This window comes from Raphanus sativus, chromosome 4 (assembly GCF_000801105.2).
Source record: "Raphanus sativus cultivar WK10039 chromosome 4, ASM80110v3, whole genome shotgun sequence".
NCBI lineage: Eukaryota > Viridiplantae > Streptophyta > Magnoliopsida > Brassicales > Brassicaceae > Raphanus > Raphanus sativus.
The window spans coordinates 1,030,113-1,054,573 of record NC_079514.1 but is presented as its reverse complement, the minus strand read 5'-3'; the positions used below and the strand labels follow the sequence as shown (position 1 = coordinate 1,054,573).

Genomic DNA, 24,461 nt, shown 5'->3' with positions numbered 1-24,461 from the left:
CGGTTTGAAATTGTTTCAATTTTCAACCAAGTTAATGACACACGACATTATTTTAATTTACTCGGTAATTACACATGTAAACGTCAACAATCCTCCAGTAATCTCCAACAGCCAATAAGAATCACAGAAGAAACAATGTGTGTTTTGTCTTTCCCTTTTGTGTTAGTGTCAAGGGTGAAATGGTAACTTCCAACTTACACGGCGAAGAAAAATCAAAGGGACATATAAAAAAAAGGAAAAGGAGGAAAGGAGGAAGAGAGAGGAGACTAGAGACAGCTCTCCATCGTCTTTCTCCTCTGTGAGAATCGCCTCTCTTGTTTTTTTTGGAAACCCATTTTGCATTACTCAAACCCTAATCTCCGAAGCTTCAATCGGATTCTTCTCACCGTTTAATTTAGATATTATTAACTGTCGATGATCTGAGCTTATCGACTCCCTAACAAACCCTAATTTTTTTGGTCCGTTTTCTTAATCATCATGGCCTCCTCCGCCACTTCCAATAACCCTAACTCTTCTTCTCGTCACACTACCGAGAATCGTGGCAGCCCCACCGCCGCGCAATCGCGCCGTCCTTCTCGCCATGTTTCCTCCTCTCCCTGGACTCAAATCGTCCGCGGCGAATCAGACCCGCCCACGATCGTCTCCGCAGCTCCTTCCTCCCCTCAATCCAAGCCCCGGATCGATCCGATCACTGCTTCTCCTCCTCCTCCTGCTGCTGCTGCTGCTTCTTCTTCTTCTCTTTCGGCGGCTGCTGGGGACGAGAAATCGGAGGGAAATGGCGGGAAGAAACCGGTTTGGAAAAGACCATCAAACGGGGCTGATGCTTCTTCTTCTTCTTCTGAGGTCGGAGGACCTGTCATGGGAGCTTCGTCCTGGCCTGCTCTCTCTGAGACTACCAACAACAAGTCTTCCTCTGACTCCCTCAAAAGCCTCACTGGCGTCGTCGATGCAGCGCCATCCCCACCTCTCCCCGTTTCTCAGGTTTGATTCGTTACTTTTAATTTTATTAAATGATCTAATCTGTTGCCAAAAAGACTGTAACTTTGTGACATATGAGATTGGTAAAATCTTATTGGTGTGTTGGTCACTAGCAAGTAGCAACCTTTGTAGCTTTTTGTTGAAATGAAACGAATCTTAGCTGTTTCCTTTTTGGGGTTTTGTATACTGCAATGTGTCAAGTATAACTTCCGCATCTGCATGTTATGCGTCTTAATGCCTTCGTGTTAGATTGTTAGTGTATTTCGAGCCCTGATGAACCTCTTGAGAGTTTGCTCAATTAAAAATCCTTCCTTTAAAAAAAATATTGTTTGCGACTGATGGATGATATCAAAATGCTCGTCTTGATGTACAACTTCACTTATGCACTGCTGGATATTTTTTATCCTGTTTTAATTGGCAGGGAATTGCTAATGCTTCTGTTCCTTCTGCGCCAAAGCAACCCGGCCGTGCAAACCCTAATCCAACACTAAACCACTCCCGCCAGAGATCATTTAAACGCAATGGCGCTTCTGGTTCCGCTGCTAATGGTGCTGCTCCTCAACCATCAGCACAAGGTTCACTTGCTGAGTCGCACAACCCTTCTCCCAGAGGCCAGAACCAGAGGAACGGCTTTCCATCGCAAACCCATGGCGGCGGTGCTGGTGGTGGTGGGACTGACAACGTGTCTCAACGAGACTCTTACAGGAACCAAAACGGTAACCATCACCAAAGTCACGGCGGCAGGCGCAATCAGGAGCACGGGAATCAAAATTGGACTTTCAGCAGGAGCTTTAATGGGAGAGATGGGAATGCACAGTCTCAAAGAGGTGCTCCAGCTTTTGTAAGACATCCACCTCCACCTGTGCAGACAATTCCTCCTCAGTTTATGGCAGCTCAGCCTTTTGCCAGCCCTCTGCCTTTCCCTCCTGGTGAGAAACATTAGAAGATCACGTCTTTGAATCACATAATATTATTCTAATGCGTCTTCTTCTTCATTTCAGAATTGGCATCGCAATATTATCAGCGTATGCCTTTCGTTGCTCCTCTCTCACCTGCACCAGTCTTCTACCATGTCCAGGATCCTCCTTTGAACATAAAACTTCAGAAGCAAATACATTATTATTTTAGGTAGTACCTTCGTCCCACTACTTGTTTCTCTGCTTTGGGAAGAAGTAATTTAGATTCGCATGTTTCTTTTCTGTTACAGTGAAGAGAATTTGATTAAAGACATGTATCTTCGTCGGCAGATGGATGATCAGGGTTTTGTTCCACTGCCTGTGATTGCTGTTTTCAATAAGGTAAGTATGTGCTCTCTTGCGTGTTGGTCTCCTTCAGTTTTTCTGATTATGATATTTATACAGTTTATCTCTTATATCATTTCAAAGTTCACGTCTGTAGAATTCGAGAGAAGGTTTCTTGACTGAGGACTAGTGCGAACTTGTATTCAATCCATTAAGATTATATAATTTTGTGACTGTTTATATAAAGCTGTGACATGTATGTACATACTTTCAGCAAATGAGATATATTCTTAGATTACCAGTTGATGAATTTATTCTTACATAAATTAATTCAATTGGCTAGTCATTTGGCTTAATCTCATATATGCTCATTTCTTTTGTTTTTCCTTCTCTTAACCCTAGTTACTATAAGATGTTGTTGTTAGGTACCAAGAGTTACTGTATTATTATCCATGACTTTTACCTATCCGTGTTACCTTTTTTTCTTCTACTTCTTCAGGTTGCAGAACTTACAGATAGTGTTCAGCAGATAGCGGATGCTCTACAAGGTTCACCTGTTGTTGAAGTTCAGGTATTTCTTGTGTCTATTTGTGGTGTTCTTTATTTGTGTATGAAAAATATTTGCTTTTATCTGATTGCACAAGCTTCTTCTCTTTTTGGTTGTTAGGGTGACAGAATAAGGAAACGCTTTAATTGGCAGCATTGGTTGATTCCTCAAGAACCGAACCCTGCGGTCTCGAACCCCCAATCTGTTGGTGCAGTAGCGAGCCGAGTTGGGAACTTGGCTCTTGGTGAGAGCTCGGCAGGTCCAAATGGTGGGTCAAGCAGTCAGCTGCAACCTGCGGGAGCAGAAAACGAAGCTGTTTCAGATGGTCAGCAACAGTCTCCTGGTGGTGTTCCAGTGAGCAACCGCAATGACTCGGATGGTGCTAACCGTTGAAACCATCATGTTTGGAGCTGGTGGTTAGTGCTGGACATGAAATATTTATTATTTCGTCTCTGCCTAAAATCAGGGGAAAAAAAACAATAATGACGGGGGAATCCAAAAAAAAAAAAGAAAAGAGATAAAGGTAAGGCATAAAACCAAAAATAAAAAAAGAGACCCATATGAAAACAAAAAAGGATCAAAACATTTGTGATTCTTCTAGCTTTTTCATTTTATGGATTTTTTATTTTTTTATTTTGGTTATTTTGGATGCTAATAACCTTTTTTATGTTTATGCTACTTTGTGACATGAGATTGTCATTGACGGTTGCTTTGTAAACCATTATTGTCTGGTTTTGCTTGCTAGTAGTACACTCTTGAACTTGTTCCCCTAATCTTCACCTTCTTTTCTTTTTTATTTTTTCCAAAAATTTCGACTGTTGAGGGGATTTTTTGTCTAAAGCAAAGGGAAAGTCTCTTTCAGAGAAGACTCGTGAATCTCTTATTCCTCATCAGATGAAATGTGAGAAGAAAAGCAGATATTGGTAAAGTGATGGAAAGGCAAAACAAGTGTGCCTTTAATCTGTCTTTACACTAAAAGTGTTCCACATGGTAGCGAGAATCTAGCAGAAACATGTACCAAACGGTGTCGTGGTGTCGTTACTTGTATTGCTTTGATGTGAAGATGAACTAACACGTTTCCCGCTCTGTTGACGTTGTACTGTTGTGCAGGGTGTGATTTATTTTTCTTTGAATGGGAGAGTCGCTGTATAATTAATTTCCTAGTAAATAAACATCACGTGATACAAAATCTGATAATTCATTTTCAAAAATTGGAAAGAATAATACATTGATTCATTCTCATAAGCTTGACTAGTATAACTAGATTATCGATAGTCTTTCAAAAACAAAGTTCGTGCATGTGTATGTGTATGTATTCAAAAATAAAATGTGGTAACTATAACAGGCGTGCAGCAAATAAGTGGCGGTATATTTATTGCTTACTAGTCTTTACCTTTAGACTAGTTAGGTAAGGTTTAACTAGATTACTGCAGCTATTTAAGTTTTACGTACTAACTAATAAACGAGGTATTACTGCTCTCAACCCTCGCTCTCACGACTTGTAGCTGAAGCCTAAGATGATCTAGTTATCATCCAGAGCCCCATATATATAGGCTCTACTTAATATAGTAATCACTATCTGTAATAAACAAACAGAAACACTCACATATATCAAAATATTCTTTATGTTCACCTAAATGTGGAAAATAAACTGAAACAACCCCAATAATAGCTTCAATGTCACCATCTCTCTATGAACCAAACACAACACACCAAATACATTCAAAGTACCCTATCTAGCCAAACCTACACTTTCCAACGGTAGCATTCTTTTGGCTCTGTCAACTCCGAGTTTTTATTTTATTGCTAAACTTAGTATCAATACTATTAATTCTTCAACATGTCCAATTGATAAATGTTGTGTCCAGTTATTTATTCCTGTTATATACTCTTTCATATTAATAAATGTTGTTAGACACACAACCGTTTCCTCCACGTTTTACTCCAATTAAATCAAACTGTTTCATTACTCCACTAAATCAAACTGTTTCGTTATTCACGTGGCTTAGTGGAATTTACATAACTATGATTATTAATATGGGCAAAATTTTATACACTAACTTCCTAAAAGTCTTTTAAAATATTTTTTATATGAAGGTTTTGGAAATGATGTCGTCGTTGTAGTCCTTTTAACATGTTTCTGTTAATGTTTTGCAGGTTTCTATTAATGTTTTCAGTTCAAAAACTGTTCAAACTTTGGACTATAGTCGAAAGTTATTGATACATCATATATATATAGGTTTATAATTTTAACTAAAAAAAGACTTTTAAATAAATTCAAAATATGCTCCATAGATTCTAAATATATAAAAATAGAAAATAACTATTAACTATTATTAATAATTATAATATTAAAATTATTTTTCTCAATATATACTTCCAAAATTCGGGGTAGGTGCGGGTTGGTAGATTTTGAATTGCGGGTACCCACCGATCCGAAAAGTATTTAAAAAATAAAATAAAAAGAAAAGTAAACATTTTTTAAAAATATGGTAATTTAAAAAAACAATTTTAAAATTTTAAAATATAATATTTTTTTATTATAAATATATTTTATAATAATTAAACTAAATAACTATTTTTAAAAAAAATTATAACCCGCGAATAACCGCAAAATTAAATGAAGCGGATGCCAGTACAAATTATTTGTTTGCGTGTTGTGCGGATCATAATTTTTCACCAAAACAAAATTAAAACCTGTGGGTTGGCAGGTTCGATCGGCAACCTAGCCCTATCTGAATATATACCGGATCAATTTTTAAATTTCTATTATTTAATAAAATAAATTTAATTAAAATTTACACACAAGTATGATTGCAAAGAAAAGTAAAAATATAATCACAAAAAGACACAAATATGTTGATTAAAGGTCCAATTGATTAAAGGTTGTGTCCAACATAAAATATAATGCATCTAAATAATTATCTAGATATATTATGTAATTACCTTTATTAAAAAAATTGTAACTTCCACATTGATTTCCTAAATCTGTAACTTCCACCTATATGTTACGTAATATGCGGTTATTTTTTCTTTTGGGATCCATCAGAATAAATTCAGTTCCAGTAATTATTATTATTCATAAAATAATTTTGTAATGCTTCTAAGATGTATGCATATTTTGTAAAGTCACCCTTTAATTCCAAAATATTAGTGGTTCACTACTTATTACAAACTGTGGACAATCTTACGTAGTTCAATAAATAAAAATTATATCATTTGGAAACAATAATATTGATACTTTACATTAATAAATATTATGTCCACTATAAAAATTAATGGAAATGAACTGTGGTTTAATTAAGATAATATAATACAATTTAGATTCTGATCAACATTTCAAAGAGTGAGTATATTTTTTGTTTTACATTTTCTAGAAATTCAATTTTTATATTTGTATTTTTTTAATCATATTTGTGTTTTTCTTTGTAATCATATTTGTGTAGAATATTTTTCTTAACTGATTAGTAAAAAGTTTTAATAATTTTATAAAATAGCTGGACTATTAATAGGTCATTTTCTAATTTAATAATATAGTTTATAAATATATCAGTATTAAAAAGTAATTTCTAAAAATTTAGAAAAATTTTTAAATTTAAATTATTTATATTTCATTTCACATAAAATATATTTTAAACATTTTCTACAACAAATTAGAGTTACGCTATATAATTCAAATACAACTAGATTCTGATCTGCTCTTAAAAGGGCTGGTATATTTTTTGTTTATATTTAAAAAAAAATATATTTGTGTGTTTTAATCGTATCTGTGTTTTTTTGTATAATATTTCTTCTAAATAGTTAATAGTTTTTAATCTATTTTATTAAATAGTTGGACCACACCTATATCAATAGGTCATGTTCATGTTTTAAGATCCGTGGGTATAAGTTTTGTTATGTTTGGTATAGGTCAATAGGTCATGTTCATATGTTCACCTATACCAATAGGAGATAAAAATACTTATGTTGGACATGACTTTTATCAATTAATAATTATCTAAATATCTAATTAAAACATTGAAATTAAATTTTAAATTTAGAAAAAATAACAATTTAAATAAAATTGAATTATATCAATCACCTATAGGTTTAACATGCACCCTCTGGTTTTAACGGTTTTTAATCTATTTTATTAAATAGTTGGACCACACCTATATCAATAGGTCATGTTCATGTTTTAAGATCCGCGGGTATAAGTTTTGTTATGTTTGGTATAGGTCATGTTCATATGTTCACCTATACCAATAGGAGATAAAAATACTTATGTTGGACATGACTTTTATCAATTAATAATTATCTAAATATCTAATTAAAACATTGAAATTAAATTTTAAATTTATAAAAAATAACAATTTAAATAAAATTGAATTATATCAATCACCTATAGGTTTAACATGCACCCTCTGGTTTTAACGGTTTTTGTGGGTTTTATCAAAATTTTAGTTGATGAATATCTCTTGAAATCCAAACCGGATTACATATTGAATCACTAGATCTATAGATTTGAAAACATATCCGAATTTTCCTGTTTCAAAATAGACAAAATCTTTACGAATTTACATAATTTTTGTAAAATTATTAATGAAATTTTACATCATAAAATATATGGTGCTTTCAAGTGTGGGTCGAAAAATTGTTTATGTTATTAATATTTGAACACAAATATTTTAAGTTGTTGATATTGTAATATTTATTATTAATAAATTAAGAAGTTTAATTATATGATGAGATTTTGGTTTAAGTCTATTCAGAATTCAAATTTTTGTTTCAATTCATATTTTATGGGTTTTAGTTTGGGTTTGACTATCCGTTTAAATCATATAAAATTCTATAAACTAAAATATATAAATTTCAAATTAAAAATAAAAAAGAACAAATCACATATAAATTTTGTAATACATGAACAAGTATCTAAATTTAACATAAAATTACTTATGTTTAAATCTTTGGTTAAAAACCCAATAAATGTGACATATTGGATCCATCTATATATTTCATTTATTTAAAAGACTATTATATCAAATTAAATTAGTAACAAACACAAATATGATTATAAAATAAATCAAATACAAACAAATATTTTTTCAAAAAAAAGATTAAAACAAAAAATATACCCGCCCTTGTGAAAATCTAGTTAAATTATTACAACTACTGTATTCCCGTATGGTCTATAGACAACCTACAAACAGATGATCATTGGACGGACCAGCGGAAATAAAAGAATCCGACGGTCATAGACTCGCGTTGGATTATAATTTGAATGTAAATGAAAACCAATAAATACGAGTATATCATCTAATCAAATCACCTGTCCTGACTCCTGAGTGACTGGTTTCAGAGTCTATCAACCTTTTCATCTGCAAACTTTTTTTTCCGTCTAAAAGTATTATTAAAACCAAAAAGGCCGAGCCCAACGAAATACAATAGGGCAGAGCCCATACACTAAAACCCACACCAGGCATCGAAAAGAAAAGAAAAAGCCCGAAAGCCCATAACCTGAAAGCCCAAAAGAGGAAAACCCTAGCAGGTAGAAACGGCCCCGCCGCATGCTCAACCACTCCGAATCCCTGACCTTCCCGGAGCCCCACCGCTCCCTATCTTCTTCACCGCCATAACCTCGACTCAGGTGCAAATTATAAAGGAGAGATACAATCGCCGACGCGAAATCTCTTCTATCTCTTTTCATCACTCTCACTTAGAGGAAAGCACGCGTGAAACAACACCACAAACCGTCGGAGAGCTTCACTACTCCTCCGACTCTCGATCCATCACCCCACCACAGAACTCTCTCTGCTCTTTTAAAGCTTTTCGGAGAGCTACAATCGACAAGAGTCGAAATCTCATCCGACGAAAGCAGTTTTTATCGCAGATCGAGAAGAAATAAAACCAAAAAGGAAGAAAAAAAGAAAAACCAAAGCCGCCGTCGATCGGAGGATATCGCGACGCAGAAACTTGAGCCGACCGCTCTCCTTTATCTAAATAGGAACCGCGACAGAGACATGAGCCAACCGGCCACCGAAGAGATAGTGCACCGCCGGAGACAAAAGAGAAGCTGAACGGATTGAGCCGACCGCTCTCCTTTATCTAACTAGTTTACTCTTTCTCTTCTCTCTTTTTTTTTATCTTATTTAATTTATGTATACAATGAATCTGCTTCTCCAATTTTAATTTTAAGCCAACTTGTTTTTTTTTTTTGATAACTCTGGTATCTGGACAGTCACATTCCCAACTATCACCCGAAAGGGGTCCAGCGCCCCAACAGAAAAGATATTAAATCCGTTGTGACCAAGACTCGAATCCGGATAGCAGACAGTACAGCTTTAAGCCAACTTGTTATAAACTAGGGAACATGTGGAAACTTTTTTTTTTTTGGGCAAACTTTTAATGTATCAAGATGGCAACTTAAAACTTTTAATCATTTATATATCCGAATAAAATATCTTTTATACAAATTTTAATTTTTATTCATGAACTAGAAAGTAATTAACTTTTTTAATGGTGATTAACTTTTACCACTGTAAATAAATAATACTATTATATTAGTTGCTGCGTTAAAACTACACCTCAAGCAAGAGAAAAAAATATAGTAAAAATATTACACCACAGATATTAAAAACGAAAATTCTTTACAAAAATAAAAAAAAATTACACTTACTATTTTGGCAACTGACAAGCAAATTTGCCGTTTATATGCATTGTTTTTGTAGTAAACCAAAGAGGATATTAAAAGACAGAGCAAGAGATTTTATGGAGTTCGGGACAGAGCAATACAGTGCTGACACATGTCCAATCCCCCTGAGACATGACTTGTCACACTCTCTTTCTCTCGTACAACTCACAAGTATTGAACTTCGGACTACAATTCGATATGCGTATATGGGAATTGCTAGTTTGTTCACAGCATCATCACCACTATTATTTTAGAGAACTCAAGAAAAGTTAGGCACAAACAAAAACTAAGAAAAAAACGTCAAATCTTTATTTTTACTACAATATATCTTAACAACCTACAAAACTAGAGATGATATATCTCACACAAGAGTACAAGACACTCTGAATTTACCACCGAAACTGAACATGTTTAGAAAATTATGAAGTTTCTCCTTTCTCTGCCACAGAAAAAATATATCCTCCCAATTTTTTAGTTAAAACTCTTCAATATGTACTATTTTGCACGTTCTTTTACTTCATAAAAATTAGGCAACAGATATGTGTACGGAAATGAATACTTAATCTTGTTGAATAGAATCTCAAGAGAAAAAAATAAAAAAAAAATAAATAAAGAAAGGAAAAACTGGTATTGTATTGTGTACTATCAACCTGTAGTAAAGAAAGAAAAAAATGAGAAGTGTGACTAGACATGCACTTGGAGCATGAACATAGATTCGGGAGGACAAATTTATTCGAATATCTAGATATCTGGTGGTACTCATGTAACAAAGCCAAACACTAACAATAATGGTCTTCAAATAATTATTATAACTTCAGAAAATATATATACACATCATAATAGAAAGACAATTTTCTCATGTGTTTAGTGAGCTTTAAAATGCAAGCAATTAGAAACAAAACAAAGGAAGAATTTATTTAACCAAAGCAAGAAAAAAAAGAGTCACCCATTGAAAACTGAAAGTGATCTAAAAGGATGTGATCTTAGAATAAAAGTGATATTAAATCAAAGTTTAATTATTTGCCTGCCTTTTTCAAGCATCTCTTCCCCACACACATTTTTACGCTTAAGGATAATGACAATAGTTCACTTACCTTATTTTGAAATAATCAACATATTTTCATTATAGTACTTTGAAATTGAAGACATCAAAACTTTAACTACATAGTTATGGAAGCTTTCTTCACAGTTTGGCATAGTATCAATCTCCCTCAACTTTCTGATCTCTCTGCACACTCTCTCTCCTCTCTGCTCTACTTTCTCTCCCTCTCTCTCTCTTTCTGAGTGTAGGATACAAGACAATTGACACCAAAGCGTAAAGCTGTGTGTGTGGGTTCTCCTTTCCAATGTTGTTTTCAGCAAATCATCAGAGAAACAATAGAGTCTCTGCTACAAGCAAGAACAAGACTCTCAACAAAGTTTCTTCCATTTCATCCTCATCATCTCCTTCACGCACACAAGACACTCAGTCCCAAAAGAGATCTCTAGTCACCATGGAAGATGTTTGGAAAGACATCAACCTTGGTTCCATCCACAGCCAACATCCACAAGGCAACCATGAGCCAAGGTTTGGGAGCCACAGCCACCAGAACCAAAACCCTAACTCCATCTTCCAAGATTTTCTCAACAGGCCTTTGAACCAGGAGCCAACAATACCCACCATGGGTTGTTCTTCCTCTAATGGAGCTACCACCACTGTAACTGCTCTCTTGAGCAGCTCTCCTCCTTTGGCACCTCCTGAAACTGTTCTGAGCTTGAATTCTGGACCCGGCTTTGAGTTTCTTGATAGCCAAGATCCTCTTGTTACCCCTAACTATAATCTGCATAGCCACAATCACCTCAACACCTCGTTTGAAGCTCTGGTTACACCGACTTGTTTTGGTAAGAAAAGAGGCCAAGAGTCTAATGAAGAAGGTTCAGGGAACAGGAGAAATAAGCGTATGATCAAGAACAGAGAATCTGCAGCTCGTTCCAGAGCTAGGAAACAGGAATGTGTCTCTCTCTCCTCTCCTAACCTCTACTTGAAAAAGAAATGTGGTTTTGTCAACAAAATGCTTCTGGTTTTAAAAAGGATCCTTTCTGTTTGTTTGATTATAAATTTGCAGGCTTATACAAACGAGTTAGAGCTTAAAGTTGCTCAGTTGCAGGCAGAAAATGCTAGACTCATGAGACAACAAGATCAGGTAAACAAGCTGCAGAGATAATAAACATCCTCTACATTACTACCTACACCTTATGTCCACTGACATTTTTGAGTCATAAAATTCTGATACTTAAGTTCTCTGTGTGGTGTGTTTGTGTGTGTCTTTGTGCAGTTAAGAATAGCGGCAGAAAATCAGCAACAACCCAAAAAGAACACACTTCAAAGGGCTTCCACGGCACCATTTTGAGAAATCTACAAGTCCTCTTATTTATCTTTTGGGGATTTAAGTTTAAAAAATGGAAAAGTTTGTACCTATTTTATTAGCTATAAGTATAACTAAGCTAAATTTGTGGAACCTCAAAAGATCTTGAAGGGGAAAGAAATAAAAAAAGAAAAACCTATGAAGGATCTTTCCATTTCCTGAGGCACAGGAACACCTGTGGTGGGTCTCTCTCCTCTTGTTCTTGTCATTTTCTTGTTCACTTCTACTTGTATTCTTGTATAAGGGATACTTTTCCTCTTCTAATGCTAATTTTTAAATTTACCCGTTATGATTTACTACTGTTTAACCAACTTGGTTCTCAAAAGAAGCAAAGGTTTCAAGTGACCAATAGACAAAACAATGCTCCACTTGAAAGAAAAGTGAGAAGGGGACATATCACCGAGCATTTATGTTTCTCCACACAAATGTATATTCCTTTGGCTGGCTACCATACAAGCCAAAACAACTTAGCACTATGAAAATGAAACCTCCCAGCCAATGGGAATTTAGACGGACCACTTTTATGTTCTTGTCACCCCCACCCCCACCCCCACCCCCACGTTCCATATATTCATTGCACTAGTCATCATCAAACCGTATGTGTGTCTGTGTGCATTTGGTTCAACAGGAATATAGTTTTATCCTCTATTGCTACACTAGTCATGTGTGTTTGTGTGCATTTAGTTTATCCAAAGAATAGCTTTATCCTCTTTTGTTATACTAGTCATCATCAAACACTATCTGTGTGTGTGTATTTGGTTCATAGGAGAATGATTTATCCTCTTTTGCTACACTAGTCATCATCAAACACTGTGTGTGTGTGTGTATTTGGTTCATAGGATAGGAAAATGGGTTTATCCTCTTTTGCTACACTAGTCATCATCAAACACTATGTATGTCTGTGTCCATTTGGTTTAATCCAGAGAATTATTTTATCCTCTTTTGGTCCAACATTAGAATTGCCTGACAGTGATAAGTCTAGTTGATGATGTCCAAAAAGATCCTTGTTGATCAACTTTTGGTTGTTGATAATTCTGCTGATGTATTCTTTTAAGCATTAATAGTTATCAAAAGTAGGAATGTGACCGGAATCTATCCTCACAGAGTCACAGTATATGATAATACTTAGAGCCCCCTCAAATAGGCATCCAATACTTTAAAATCATGCTTTTAAGTTTCAAAACCAGTCAATGAGAATCCTAGACTCGAAGAAACTTAAGCTGAAACTTAACAAGAAAATATACCTTCATTATCTTCCAATTGCTTACAATCAAGCAATGGTGTCTCACTAGAACTTTAAACTTTAAAAAAACTTATGAACCACTGAGAAGCCTCAGGCGGTAGATACGGTGCAACAAGTTGCTACTTTAATTCTGATGATCACTTTTATTTTTTCGGCGGTGTGGAAGCAAAAATCACGAGGCTTTGGATGCATCACCGTCCTCCTCAAGTATTTTACCATCCTTTGGAACCAAGCATGGAATCCCATCTTTGATCTGGTGTGGTAAGAGAAAGCAACATCAAGTCTTAAAACACACAGAATCGTAAACATCAAAAGAAGAAGAATATGATTAAGACACAAAACCAAGACTTAATCGTGATTCATGGTCACTTGTTCTAACAGTGAATCCTAAAACAGACACCAAGAACAAATTACTTTAAACGTATGATTATTAATGTTATGTAAGATTGCGAAAAGTTTACAGCTTGGTGAGTTAATCAGAGCTAAAACACAACAACAAGCACCTTTCTTGCAGTAACCAAACTCATCTGAATCGAAAAAATTGAAACTTTATGGATTGAAATCGAGTTCTGTGGGAAACAGGAAGCTTACAGGAAATGAGACACCGATCGTGTCGCTGACCAGTGACTTCGTATTCTCGCAAACCCTTCAAAAAGTTGGAGAAAATAGCTTTAATCCGATCGAATCTGGTTACAAATTTGAAAGAGAGAGAGAGAAATCAAACCGCAAGGGTTGCTTGGAGAGAGGGCAGACGAGAATCTCCGACAGAGTCTTGTCGATTGCAAGTCCTGCCTCTTTAAGCATCACTCTGCTCAATCTCACCATGTTCCCAGCAGCTTCAATCTTTTTTTTTAGCTCTCTCCCAAGTTTTCTTTCTCCGGTGAGAAGATTGTTTTTTTTTTTTTTTGAAGAAACGAGCTAATCAGGAGAACCGGAGTAAAACGCTTAACGCTAAACGCAAACGCAAACGCCTTTAATTGTTTACAAATTACAACTTTGCCGCGAAATATTTTATGTTTTGCATTATGTATGGTTCTTTAATTTTTTTATTCACAGTGTTGGAAGAGATTGTTCAGATATTGTGAGAGTTTTTCATTGATTCTTAAAATTGTTTAGATTCGCCGACAATGGTAAAGCTCTGTGCATGTGGGAAGAAGCATCTCTTTAAAAAAAGACCCGACGACAAGAATCATGTCATATCAGTTTTGTCCATGTCTTGAGCCTTTTTTTATGAGCTCTGGTAATAACTCAAAATGCAATTCTTAACCTTCTTCATATGTACTATTTATTATCCACAAGCAAATCGAATCTGTAGACATATTTTTCCACAACTGATTACTTTATATCCTTGACCCAAAGCATTAAAAGATTTGTTCAATTTAGGAACTCGTTAACCGTAGTAAGACACCTATTCGTATGGTAAAAGATGAATCAAGAAAGGCTTGTTAGTCTGTAGTCTATGATACACACGACACAATTACTGAAAAAATGGTGATCATCCCAAACCAATTTACAACACAACAACGATCTAAAAACAAAGTAGAGCACGCAAAGAAGAATCTCGTGTGTCATATTCAGAGATCTTTTTGGTATTTGATTCAATGTTCCATGAACTGCGAAGGAGGCGGACTTACTTTCGTCTTCTCGTTACCTGCGAGAATATTAGAGACCATCTTTGTTCATGCTTCAAGACTAAAACCAGGTATTGTTAGATGTATAGAGAGAGAGAGAGAGAAGAGAGAGAGAGAGAGAGAGAGAGAGAGAGAGAGAGAGAGAGAGAGAGAGAGAGAGAGAGAGAGAGAGAGAGAGAGAGAGAGAGAGAGTGGAGAGAGAGAGAGAGAGAGAGAGAGAGAGAGAGAGAGAGAGAGAGAGAGAGAGAGAGAGAGAGAGAGAGAGAGAGAGAGAGAGAGAGAGAGAGAGAGAGAGAGAGTTCATACCATAAGCCCCCACGAATCTCAACTTCTCGCAGTTCTTGAACAAGAGCACAGCAACAACACATCAAATGAGATAGAAAATCGTCAATGTACCCTCCCTGCGAAACATCAGATCACGTGGACTTCACTTGAGGCATCTCTTGGGATGAAGTGTTTCAATCTCAAACCATTAATATAGTGAGTGATTTAGAAGTGTACCGTTATGTTGAGTGTTTTCCGGAGTTTCCTCCTTACACAGCAAGTGTAGCAGCAACACGAAAGTATCAAAGAATATGCCATTAGCTCATTACATGCTTCAGCTGAAGCTGGACCGTGCCGAATACACACCAAATAGCTATTAGTTTTCTATTTTCATATGTACGTACTCTTTTTAACTAACTAACAAACTGAAACAAGATAACTTACACATGTGCCTGTTTGTTGCTGCAGTGGCAATCTTTGCCAAAGTACCACACGGGAAAAATAATGTCTTCAAGCCTACGGTTTCCACATAACGAAGAACATATGGAATCGTACATAGTGGAGAAAACAATGTGGAAACAACAAAAAGAGGGTAAGGAAGGACTCACAAAGAGAAGGTTCCGAGCAACAAGCTAGCAAGTCGGTATGCCATTCTTCACGGTGCTGTGACGTAACAGAAGAAATAGATCTGCATGAAAACAATTTTATGTTATAGAAACATTTTACCAAATCACAGGCCTGAAACACACTGTTAAAGATTCCAACCTTGAAGCTGCACGGCTACTGCTTTTCTTGGGATGATCTTCCTCATACGAATATTCAACCGTGTTGCCAGTTGTGCTAGGGTCAGTTTTTCTTCTTGTACAGTTCCTTGTCAGAGACGCCATCGACCTCACCAACAGTTTGAGTAACACCGATCAAACGCTGAATGACTTCGCACTGAGCCACATCGTAATGCTCCTGGGAACGCTGAAGTTCGAGCTGCAGCTTCTCGTTTTCGGTTTTGAGGGCATCGCAGAACCGCAAGTTAGGGTAGGAGCAAGAGAGAGTCTTCTTGAGCACGGAAGCTGCTTCTCTGGTGGATTCTTGTTTCATAATAACGTCTTGCACATGTTTATCCTCTTCGTCGAAAGTATACTCGAACTGATCACGGTCAATATACTCCAACCTCTCCTGCACATACAAATACCACTATCACCCCATCAGCAAGATTACGCCCGGACACATTTATCCTGAACCAAAGAACCCAACCAAACCGAAAAACTAGGTTCTAGGTTATGTTCGGATTTGGATCCTATCAGTTGTCCGAACGGATATTTTATCTATAGAACCAAGAACCAAAATGAATATCCAAATTTTTATATATTTAAAAATAGTAACTATATTTAGTTTCAAGATAATCAAATAATTTATAAATATTATTTATAAATAGGAATACCAAAAAAAAAAGTTTTCTAAAATAATTTTTATCTGAAATATTTGTAACTGAATTATCTAAAATTTTTACCCGAGAATCAAAAATTGATATTTAATACGAAAACCCAAAATTTCTGACACTTTAACCTGAATTAAACGAGAAAATCGGAACCGAACTAGAACCTAATGATTTAGATCAAAATTATTTTGTATATTAGTCGGTTCATAACTTTGTTACTCTAACCAAAGAAAACTAAACCAAATTTTCTAAAAACCCGAACCTATCCTACACTTCTAAAACTCAGAAACCGAAATCTGAACCGAAAGAACCTAACCAAGAACCTAATGCCCAGCCAGGGATAAACAAGATCGTCTCTTTAGAATTGAAAAAAAAAAAACTCAGCCAAAAACTTACCCTAACGCGAGCGTTATCAACCAAAGTGATGAGAGGAATGATCTTAAGAAACCGATCGATCTCATCCTGAGCCTTCCTGAACTGGTAAACAATGTTCCACCCCATAGCCAACAAGTAGAGATAGCTCCTGTCGCGACAGCTGTTGACCAGAACGTAAGACCTCCTCAGAGCATCCTCTAGGCCTTCGAGAGGCTCCCGAGTCTCGGGGTACTTCTTCATCTCCGAGATCTTCAGCTGCTCGAGCAAGTTGCCGATGAGTTTGAGGTGGTGAGCGAACTGGCGGCAGTTCTTCTTGTGCATCCAGGCGGTGTTGGAGGCTTTGACGATGAGGCCGATGAGCTTGACGGCGTCGAGGCCTGTGAGCTGTGCTACTGAAGCGATCTCTCCGAGTCCGTCCCACGAATGAGACATTATTATTTATTTGTCTTTTGGTTTAAAAGATCGATCAGAGGCGAATGAGTTCCTGGTGGTACGGAATCAGAGAATCTGATCTAAGTTCTCCGGCGCCGACATTGTTTGTTACCGACGCTGAATCAGGAGAGAAGAGAGGCTTTGAGTAAACAGAGCAGCTTCTTGAACTGTGACAACAAAAGAAAAAAAGAAAAAGTTAATGAAGATACGAATCAAAGAGATTCTTCAGGTTGTTAGAGCTTTTTCTACGTCAAAGATCTTTCAACGTCAAATAAAGAAAAAGGTTATAAAGACTGTTTCCTATCTATTTGAACACTTCAAGCTGACGAAAGAGAAAGAAAAAAGGGAAAGACAATGAACAGTGTAACCTCCGACGAGTGATTCAGTTCGCCGGCGATTAAGCTCCTCCGCCGAGAGTCAAGTCATTTGGTAAATACACTAATGTACTTATAAATCAATAAATTATAACAGAGAGAGGAAACAGTATTGGAATGCTCACTTAATAATGCATTGAAGAAGGCAACAGAGACACTTTCCATAATATAGAAATTAGAAAATGTTAGAATATAGATTTAAAGGAACAAGAAGAAGAAACGTTTAAAATATATTGCAGGAGAACTGAGTTTTTTTTTTTTCTGGGAAAATGCAAATCAAGATCACCTGGGTGGAGATATCTTCGTCGTCTTCGAAACTAAAGCAGAGAGAAGATTCTCTGCGTCAAGAGGAGAGAGGAAGAGACGAGTCCTATGGGGAGAGAGGAAGACTGTTTGTTTTTTGTCGATTTTTAGCTTTTTCACACACCTTCTTCACTTGCCACTCGTCGGAGCAGAAGACCCCCCATATTACCAATATGACCTGGCTAACTCCTTTCATTTACCAATGTGTCCCCTCGGTGACTTTTCTTTTTCACTAGCCATAAAAGTTAATGATTCCTGCATTAAATCATTTCCAAATAAAGTATAATTACATTTTTGTTATAAAATAAGTTATAATTTTATAGTATCGAGAATTTTAAATAAGAGTGAAATTTTATACCCGCAGAAGAGAGATAATACTGATACAAGAGAGTAAACGAGAGAAAGTTTATTATATAGAGGAGGAGGAGAGAATTGTGTGTCTTACAATGATCGAAGTCGATCGTATATATAGAAGTAAGAAAAGTAAATTACTATGCATGCACAGTGATAATGGGCTCCACACTTGTTACATTTACACGAAGCTTGGGTAATTCGGTGCTGTCATTTTTGACATTTGTTTCATGCACGTTTATAACACTCCCCCTTGGAGACCAGTGTCACTATCATCTTTTGCTTAACATCTTTTGTTGCCTCGTTAAAAACCTTTCCAGGAAAACCCAATGGGAAAAACCATAGTAAGGTAAAAAGAGTACAACCACGTAAGCTCCCCCTCGAATGAGCAGTCATAAATCATTCTGATGACGCATTCCAATGTTATGAACATGTTTTCTGAACACCGAGGTAGGAAGTGATTTAGTGAAGAGGTCAGCTGCATTGTCGCTTGATCGAACATATCTTACTTCAATCTCTTTCTTCTTCTCGAGTTCTTGTGTGTATGAGAAGAATTTCGGATGAATATGCTTCGTCCTATCGCTTTTGATATATCCTTCCTTTGTTTGAGCAACACATGCCGCATTATCTTCATATAGAATAGTTGGCTCCATATTTTCGTCAATTCCACTGCTTGAACAGATATGTCGGCTTATTGATCTTAGCCATATACATTCTCGACTTGTTTCATGGAGTGCGATGATCTCAGCATGATTTGAAGAAGTAGCCACGAGTGTCTGCTTTTGAGAACGCCAAGATATGGCGGTACCTCCAATTGTAAAAATGTATCCCGTTTGTGATCTAGCTTTGTGTGGATCTGACAAGTAACCTGCATCTGCAAAACCAATCATTCGACCCTTTGAATTTTTAGGGTAAAATAGACCTAAATCAATAGTTCCTTGAAGGTAACGAAAGACATGTTTAATTCCATTCCAATGTCTTCGTGTAGGGGATGAACTGAATCTTGCTAAAAGATTGATGGCAAAAGATATATCTGGTCGAGTACAATTTGCAAGATACATAAGAGCTCCAATTGCACTTAGATATGGAACTTCAGGACCAAGTATTTCTTCATTTTCCTCGGATGGTCGGAATGGATCATTTTCAACATTAAGTGATCTAACTACCATCGGAGTGCTAAGAGGAGTTGCTTTATCCATGTTAAAGCGTTTCAGTACTCTTTTGGTATATGTAGATTGATGTAGAAATATACCCTTTTGAGAATGCTCAATCTGTAAACCTAGACAATATTTTGTCTGTCCGAGATCTTTCATCTCGAATTCTCCTTTTAAATAATCTGATGCTTTTTGTATTTCTTCTTGAGTTCCGATAATATTAAGATCATCAACGTACACCGCGATTATCACAAATCCGATTGTATTTTTCTTTATAAAAACACAAGGGCATATTGGATCATTTGTGTATCCTTCTTTTGTTAAATGTTCACTTAGACGATTATACCACATACGTCCTGATTGCTTTAAGCCGTATAATGATCTTTGCAGTTTTATTGCACATAACTCTTTAGGTTTGGAACTCAACATTTCTGGAATTTTAAATCCATCTGGGATTCTCATATAGATATCAGTATCTAATGATCCATATAAATATGCTGTAACAACATCCATGAGACGCATTTCGAGATTTTTATCAGCTGCTAGACTCATCAAGAATCTAAAAGTGATTGCATCCATAACAGGAGAATATGTTTCCTCATAATCAATTCCAGGCCTTTGAGAAAAACCTTGGGCTACGAGACGAGCTTTGTATCTTGTAATCTCATTTTTCTCATTTCGTTTTCGGACGAACACCCATTTGTATCCAACAGGTTTCACATCTTTGGGTGTGAGCACAATAGGTCCGAATACATTTCGTTTGTTAAGGGAATCTAGTTCGACTTGAATTGCATCTTTCCATTTTATCCAGTCATGTCTCTTTTGACATTCATATACAGACTTCGGTTCTGGATCTTCGTTTTCTTCATTTATTTCCTTTGCTAAAAGATATGAGAAAACATCATCAATACCATCCATCTCACTTCGTTTCCATATTTTTCCATTATGGATGTAATTGATAGAAATCTCGTGATTTTCTTCAGATTCAAGATGCTCTATATTATCGTTAGATTCACAATTTTCTTCTTCCAAAATATTTTCTGTTATTTTGGGAGTATCATGCTTTTCACTTTCCTTACGTTTTCTAGGAACTTTATCTTTCGAACCAATAGGTCTACCGCGCTTCAAACGTGTTCCTGATTCACGTGTATCAACTGCCGCTCCATATTTTTGTGGTATTTCAATACGAGCAGGAGTATTCGCAGCTGGTATGTGTGATTTAGTTACCATTTTGGTATCGGCAAATGCATCAGGTAATTGATTTGCTATATTTTGTAACTGCATGATACGTCGAACTTCTAGTTCTGACTGTTTCGTAGGAGGATCAAGGTGTAATAAAGATGGCACATTCCATTTGATTTCCTTTCCTACTTGATTATTGTCTCCCCCTAGAGTTGGGAACTCTTTCTCATTGAAATGACAATCGGCAAATCGTGCCGTAAACACATCACCAGTTTGTGGTTCTAGGTATCTTATTATTGATGGAGAATCATAACCAATATATATTCCTAACCGTCTTTGCGGTCCCATCTTTGTACGTTGCGGTGGTGCTATTGGAATATAAACCGCACAACCAAAGACTTTTAGATGAGAAATATTTGGTTCTCTACCAAATGCTAATTGTAATGGGGAATATCTATGGTACGCACTGGGTCTTATCCGAATGAGTGCTTCTGCATGCAAATGGCATGTCCCCATACGGAGGTTGGAAGTTTTGATCTCATGATCAATGGCCTTGCAATCAATTGCAATCGTTTAATTAATGATTCTGCCAAACCGTTTTGGGTATGAACATGAGCAACTGAGTGTTCTACTTCAATCCCTGATACCATACAGTAATTATTAAATGCTTGGGATGTGAATTCACCAGCATTATCTAATCTAACTCTTTTAATTGGATGATCAGAGAACTGAGCTCTTAATTTGATTATTTGAGTTAGAAATCTCGCAAATGCCATATTTCGAGATGATAATAGGCAAACATGTGACCATCTACTTGACGCATCGATTAATACCATAAAGTAGTAGAATGGTCCACATGGCGGATGTATAGGTCCACAAATGTCACCTTGGATTCTTTCCAAGAACTTTGGTGATTCTTTATCGATTTTGGTTGGTGATGGTCTTATGATTAATTTCCCAAGAGCACATGCAACACATGTCATTTTATTACTCTGATATAGATCTTGGGTCTTCATTGAATGGCCATGTGAACTTTCAATGATTTTTCGCATCATTGTAGTGCCTGGGTGACCAAGACGGTCATGCCATAATGTAACATCTTCTGGATTTCTTTTGACCACAAGGTTTGATTCTATCGCATTAATATAAGTCTGATGTAATCCAGAAGGAAGTTTTGGAAACTTTTCCAGTACAAGATTTTTGCCTGACTTTTCAGAAGTTATATACATATACTTCTTTCCATTCTCAGTTGCAGACTGAGTTTCATATCCTTGAAGGTATATATCCTTGAAACTCAGCAAATTTCTCTTTGAATTTGGAGAATATAAAGCATTTTTTATGGAAAACTTTGTTCCATTAGGTAACATAAAGTTTGCTTTGCCAATTCCTTCAATCAAATCCGTAGGACCTGATATTGTGTTTACAGTCATTTTTGCTGACTTTAAGTTAGAGAAATATCTCTTATCTTTCAGTATAGTATGTGTTGTACCACTATCTGGAATGCAAACTTCTCTACCAATTTGCTTAGTTGTTGTTCCATTATCCATTTCTGTAACACACAATTAATATTAATAAAGAAAATAAAATTTCATAAGTAAACATTATATAATTATACATTGATTATAAGCACACACTCACTTATACATTAAACTATAATTATACATTAGTTGTTTCGAAAAACAATTTTATTCTAGAACTGAAAATACATAATAGTAATAATAATTTATGGCATCACTGGCATTATTGGGCTTGATTACTATAAGCATTTTAATTATCTTGATGAGTGGCCTCGTCGACATCGTCCATAAAGTCAGAAGACTCAAGGTATGTAGATGTTGTACCCTCAAAGTGCTCATTAAGATTAACTTCCTTTGCTTTGCCTCTGATGGTTTCTTGGTACAACTTACATAGATGCTGAGGAGTTCGGCATACTTGAGACCAATGCCCCTTCGATCCACATCTGTAACAGACGTTCTCGTTTTTACGAGTAGGGTTTTCTTGGGCTTCATTCCCTTTTCCACGATCGGATCGATTCCACGTGTTGGATCCCCTTCCTTTTGGGTTGTAACTCCTTTCATTACCACGATTAAATCGATGGCCACGACCACGACCGTAACCACGACCACGACCACGACCACGATAGGAAACATTTCCTCTTTCCGGATTTTTTACATCCGTTGCATTCACCTCAGGAAATGCTTTGGTTCCTGTGGGTCGGATATTGTGGTTTTTGATAAGGAGTTCATTATTTTTCTCCGCTATCATGAGCGCTACAGCGAGTTCAGAGAACCTCGTGTATCCACGGTTTCTGTATTGTTCTTGTAGAACATAATGGTTTTTGTGGAACGTTTGGTAAGTTTTCTCAAGCATTTCTGCTTCCGTCACGGGCTTACCGCAATATTCTAATTGCGCCGCTATCCTTAATATAGCGGAATTGTACGTTTCCACCTTTTCAAAATCTTGAAACCGCAGGTTCGCCCATTCATCGAGTGCATGGGGAAGAGTTATTTTCTTCTGGTTATCAAACCTCTCCTTTAGGGCTTTCCAAAGATCTAGAGGATCTTTTATCCTTGCATAGTCATGCGTAAGGTTTTCATCTAGGTGCTTTCTCAGAAATATTACGGCCTTAGCCTTTTCATGAGATGCCGTTTTGTTTCCTTCTTTTATTGTGTCGAGTATTTTCTCTGAATCTAGATGAAGCTCCATATTAGTTATCCACGCCGTGTAATTTGCCCCAGTTATTTCTAAGGCCGGAAACTGAAGTTTCTCGATATTTGCCATTTCTGAATTTCCAAGACACAAAATAGTAAATTTTATTAGAATTTTATAATATTTAAAATGAACCGTTTACATTAATCATGCAAGCAATTACAAATAGAAATAGTGTATAGAAAAGTAAACCGATATTCATCGTAAATTCCCCCGGAGCAAATTCTCCAACAAATAACCGTAAATAGAAATACAAATTAGAATTGCAACTAAAATCAAAAACGCGCGAATCATCTTTCTTGAAAAAAAAAAACCGGAGGAGAGCGATTTGAAAATATTGAGAGAAGATGAGTAATTTTTGATGAAGAAAATGAGTGAAGTATGAGTGTATTTATAGATGTAAAAATACTGTTCATAGCCGTTGTAAAAAGGTAAAATTTTTGAAAATTTTTCTTTGTGACCGTTGGGGTTAAATCGTTAAATCGAAAAAATTAATCCGAAAATATTGTAATAAGTAGTCAATCAGATTCCATAAATTTCATAAATAATTTATATAGACCACTAAGCATTTATATAATAGCCATATTATAATAAACATGTAAATATTAATCGTAGTATAGTGATAGTCTAATTTTCATTTTTAAATAAATTTTGCGGCGGCACAGCCGAGCCAAACGATTATAATGTAATTAATAATCAAGGTTTATTAACGAGGCGACATACCGCCCGCATTAATATAGGTAAATAATGGTGAATTAAAACAACCACTATAAAATAATAAATAATAATATAGGCGGTATACCGGCCATTATAGCAGGGTAAATATGATACATATAAACTTTACCGAATTGCAGAGTGATCGTGCTGATAACGTGTTATAAAATAAGTTATAATTTTATAGTATCGAGAATTTTAAATAAGAGTGAAATTTTATACCCGCAGAAGAGAGATATACTGATACAAGAGAGTAAACGAGAGAAAGTTTATATTAGAGGAGGAAGGAGAGAATTGTGTGTCTTACAATGATCGAAGTCGATCGTATATATAGAAGTAAGAAAAGTAAAATTACTATGCATGCACAGTGATAATGGGCTCCACACTTGTTACATTTACACGAAGCTTGGGTAATTCGGTGCTGTCATTTTTGACATTTGTTTCATGCACGTT

General features: G+C 36.0%; 5 protein-coding genes across 6 annotated transcripts; 2 read left to right on the top strand and 3 right to left on the bottom strand.

Annotated features, from left to right (window-relative positions):
* The first annotated feature begins 236 nt into the window (after nt 1-236).
* LOC108848292 (la-related protein 1C) lies at nt 237-3,539 on the top strand. The gene is made up of 6 exons (XM_018621615.2): nt 237-981; nt 1,400-1,907; nt 1,980-2,106; nt 2,186-2,276; nt 2,719-2,790; nt 2,887-3,539. Exons 1-6 carry the CDS (start codon nt 478-480, stop codon nt 3,157-3,159), a joined length of 1,575 nt encoding a protein of 524 aa, XP_018477117.1. The 5' UTR covers nt 237-477; the 3' UTR covers nt 3,160-3,539.
* Nucleotides 3,540-10,551: 7,012 nt separating this feature from the next.
* LOC108833735 (protein FD) lies at nt 10,552-12,133 on the top strand. 2 transcript variants are annotated; one of them, XM_057007509.1, is made up of 3 exons: nt 10,553-11,425; nt 11,543-11,619; nt 11,752-12,133. In XM_057007509.1, the coding sequence occupies exons 1-3, from the start codon at nt 10,783-10,785 to the stop codon at nt 11,824-11,826; spliced, it is 795 nt and encodes a 264-aa protein (XP_056863489.1). In that variant the 5' UTR covers nt 10,553-10,782; the 3' UTR covers nt 11,827-12,133. The 2 variants fall into 2 exon arrangements, with proteins under 2 accessions (XP_056863488.1, XP_056863489.1); XM_057007508.1 differs by having other exon boundaries at nt 10,552-11,619.
* Nucleotides 12,134-12,993: 860 nt separating this feature from the next.
* On the bottom strand, nt 12,994-14,183 carry LOC108852358 (uncharacterized). The gene is made up of 3 exons (XM_018625853.2): nt 13,809-14,183; nt 13,676-13,730; nt 12,994-13,337 (listed from the first exon to the last, which is right to left on the bottom strand). The coding sequence occupies exons 1-3, from the start codon at nt 13,907-13,909 to the stop codon at nt 13,257-13,259; spliced, it is 237 nt and encodes a 78-aa protein (XP_018481355.1). The 5' UTR covers nt 13,910-14,183; the 3' UTR covers nt 12,994-13,256.
* A 258-nt stretch (nt 14,184-14,441) lies between these two features.
* LOC108838132 (protein MID1-COMPLEMENTING ACTIVITY 1) lies at nt 14,442-18,048 on the bottom strand. Its single transcript, XM_057006780.1, is given in 9 exon segments — nt 14,442-14,735; nt 15,022-15,116; nt 15,217-15,323; nt 15,424-15,495; nt 15,588-15,667; nt 15,745-15,834; nt 15,836-16,152; nt 16,811-17,388; nt 17,882-18,048. Coding segments are annotated over 8 exon segments (1,176 nt in total). The 5' UTR covers nt 17,222-17,388; nt 17,882-18,048; the 3' UTR covers nt 14,442-14,731.
* Nucleotides 18,049-22,218: 4,170 nt separating this feature from the next.
* Nucleotides 22,219-23,502, bottom strand: LOC130510845 (uncharacterized). Its single transcript, XM_057007524.1, has one exon. It carries the CDS (start codon nt 23,364-23,366, stop codon nt 22,353-22,355), a length of 1,014 nt encoding a protein of 337 aa, XP_056863504.1. The 5' UTR covers nt 23,367-23,502; the 3' UTR covers nt 22,219-22,352.
* Nucleotides 23,503-24,461: the final 959 nt, after the last annotated feature.

Bases quoted from the DNA above. Each gene is read 5' to 3' on its own strand.
- LOC108833735 (XM_057007508.1), top strand. From the start codon at position 10,783: ATGTTGTTTTCAGCAAATCATCAGAGAAACAATAGAGTCTCTGCTACA. The intron at 11,620-11,751 runs GTAAACAAGCTG...GTCTTTGTGCAG, and splicing joins TCATGAGACAACAAGATCAG to TTAAGAATAGCGGCAGAAAA.
- LOC108852358 (XM_018625853.2), bottom strand. From the start codon at position 13,909: ATGGTGAGATTGAGCAGAGTGATGCTTAAAGAGGCAGGACTTGCAATC. The intron at 13,731-13,808 runs GTTTGATTTCTC...AACTTTTTGAAG, and splicing joins CTCTCCAAGCAACCCTTGCG to GGTTTGCGAGAATACGAAGT. The intron at 13,338-13,675 runs GTAAGCTTCCTG...TTACCACACCAG, and splicing joins CGATCGGTGTCTCATTTCCT to ATCAAAGATGGGATTCCATG.
- LOC108848292 (XM_018621615.2), top strand. From the start codon at position 478: ATGGCCTCCTCCGCCACTTCCAATAACCCTAACTCTTCTTCTCGTCAC. The intron at 982-1,399 runs GTTTGATTCGTT...TTTAATTGGCAG, and splicing joins CACCTCTCCCCGTTTCTCAG to GGAATTGCTAATGCTTCTGT. The intron at 2,791-2,886 runs GTATTTCTTGTG...TTTGGTTGTTAG, and splicing joins CACCTGTTGTTGAAGTTCAG to GGTGACAGAATAAGGAAACG.
- LOC130510845 (XM_057007524.1), bottom strand. From the start codon at position 23,366: ATGGCAAATATCGAGAAACTTCAGTTTCCGGCCTTAGAAATAACTGGG.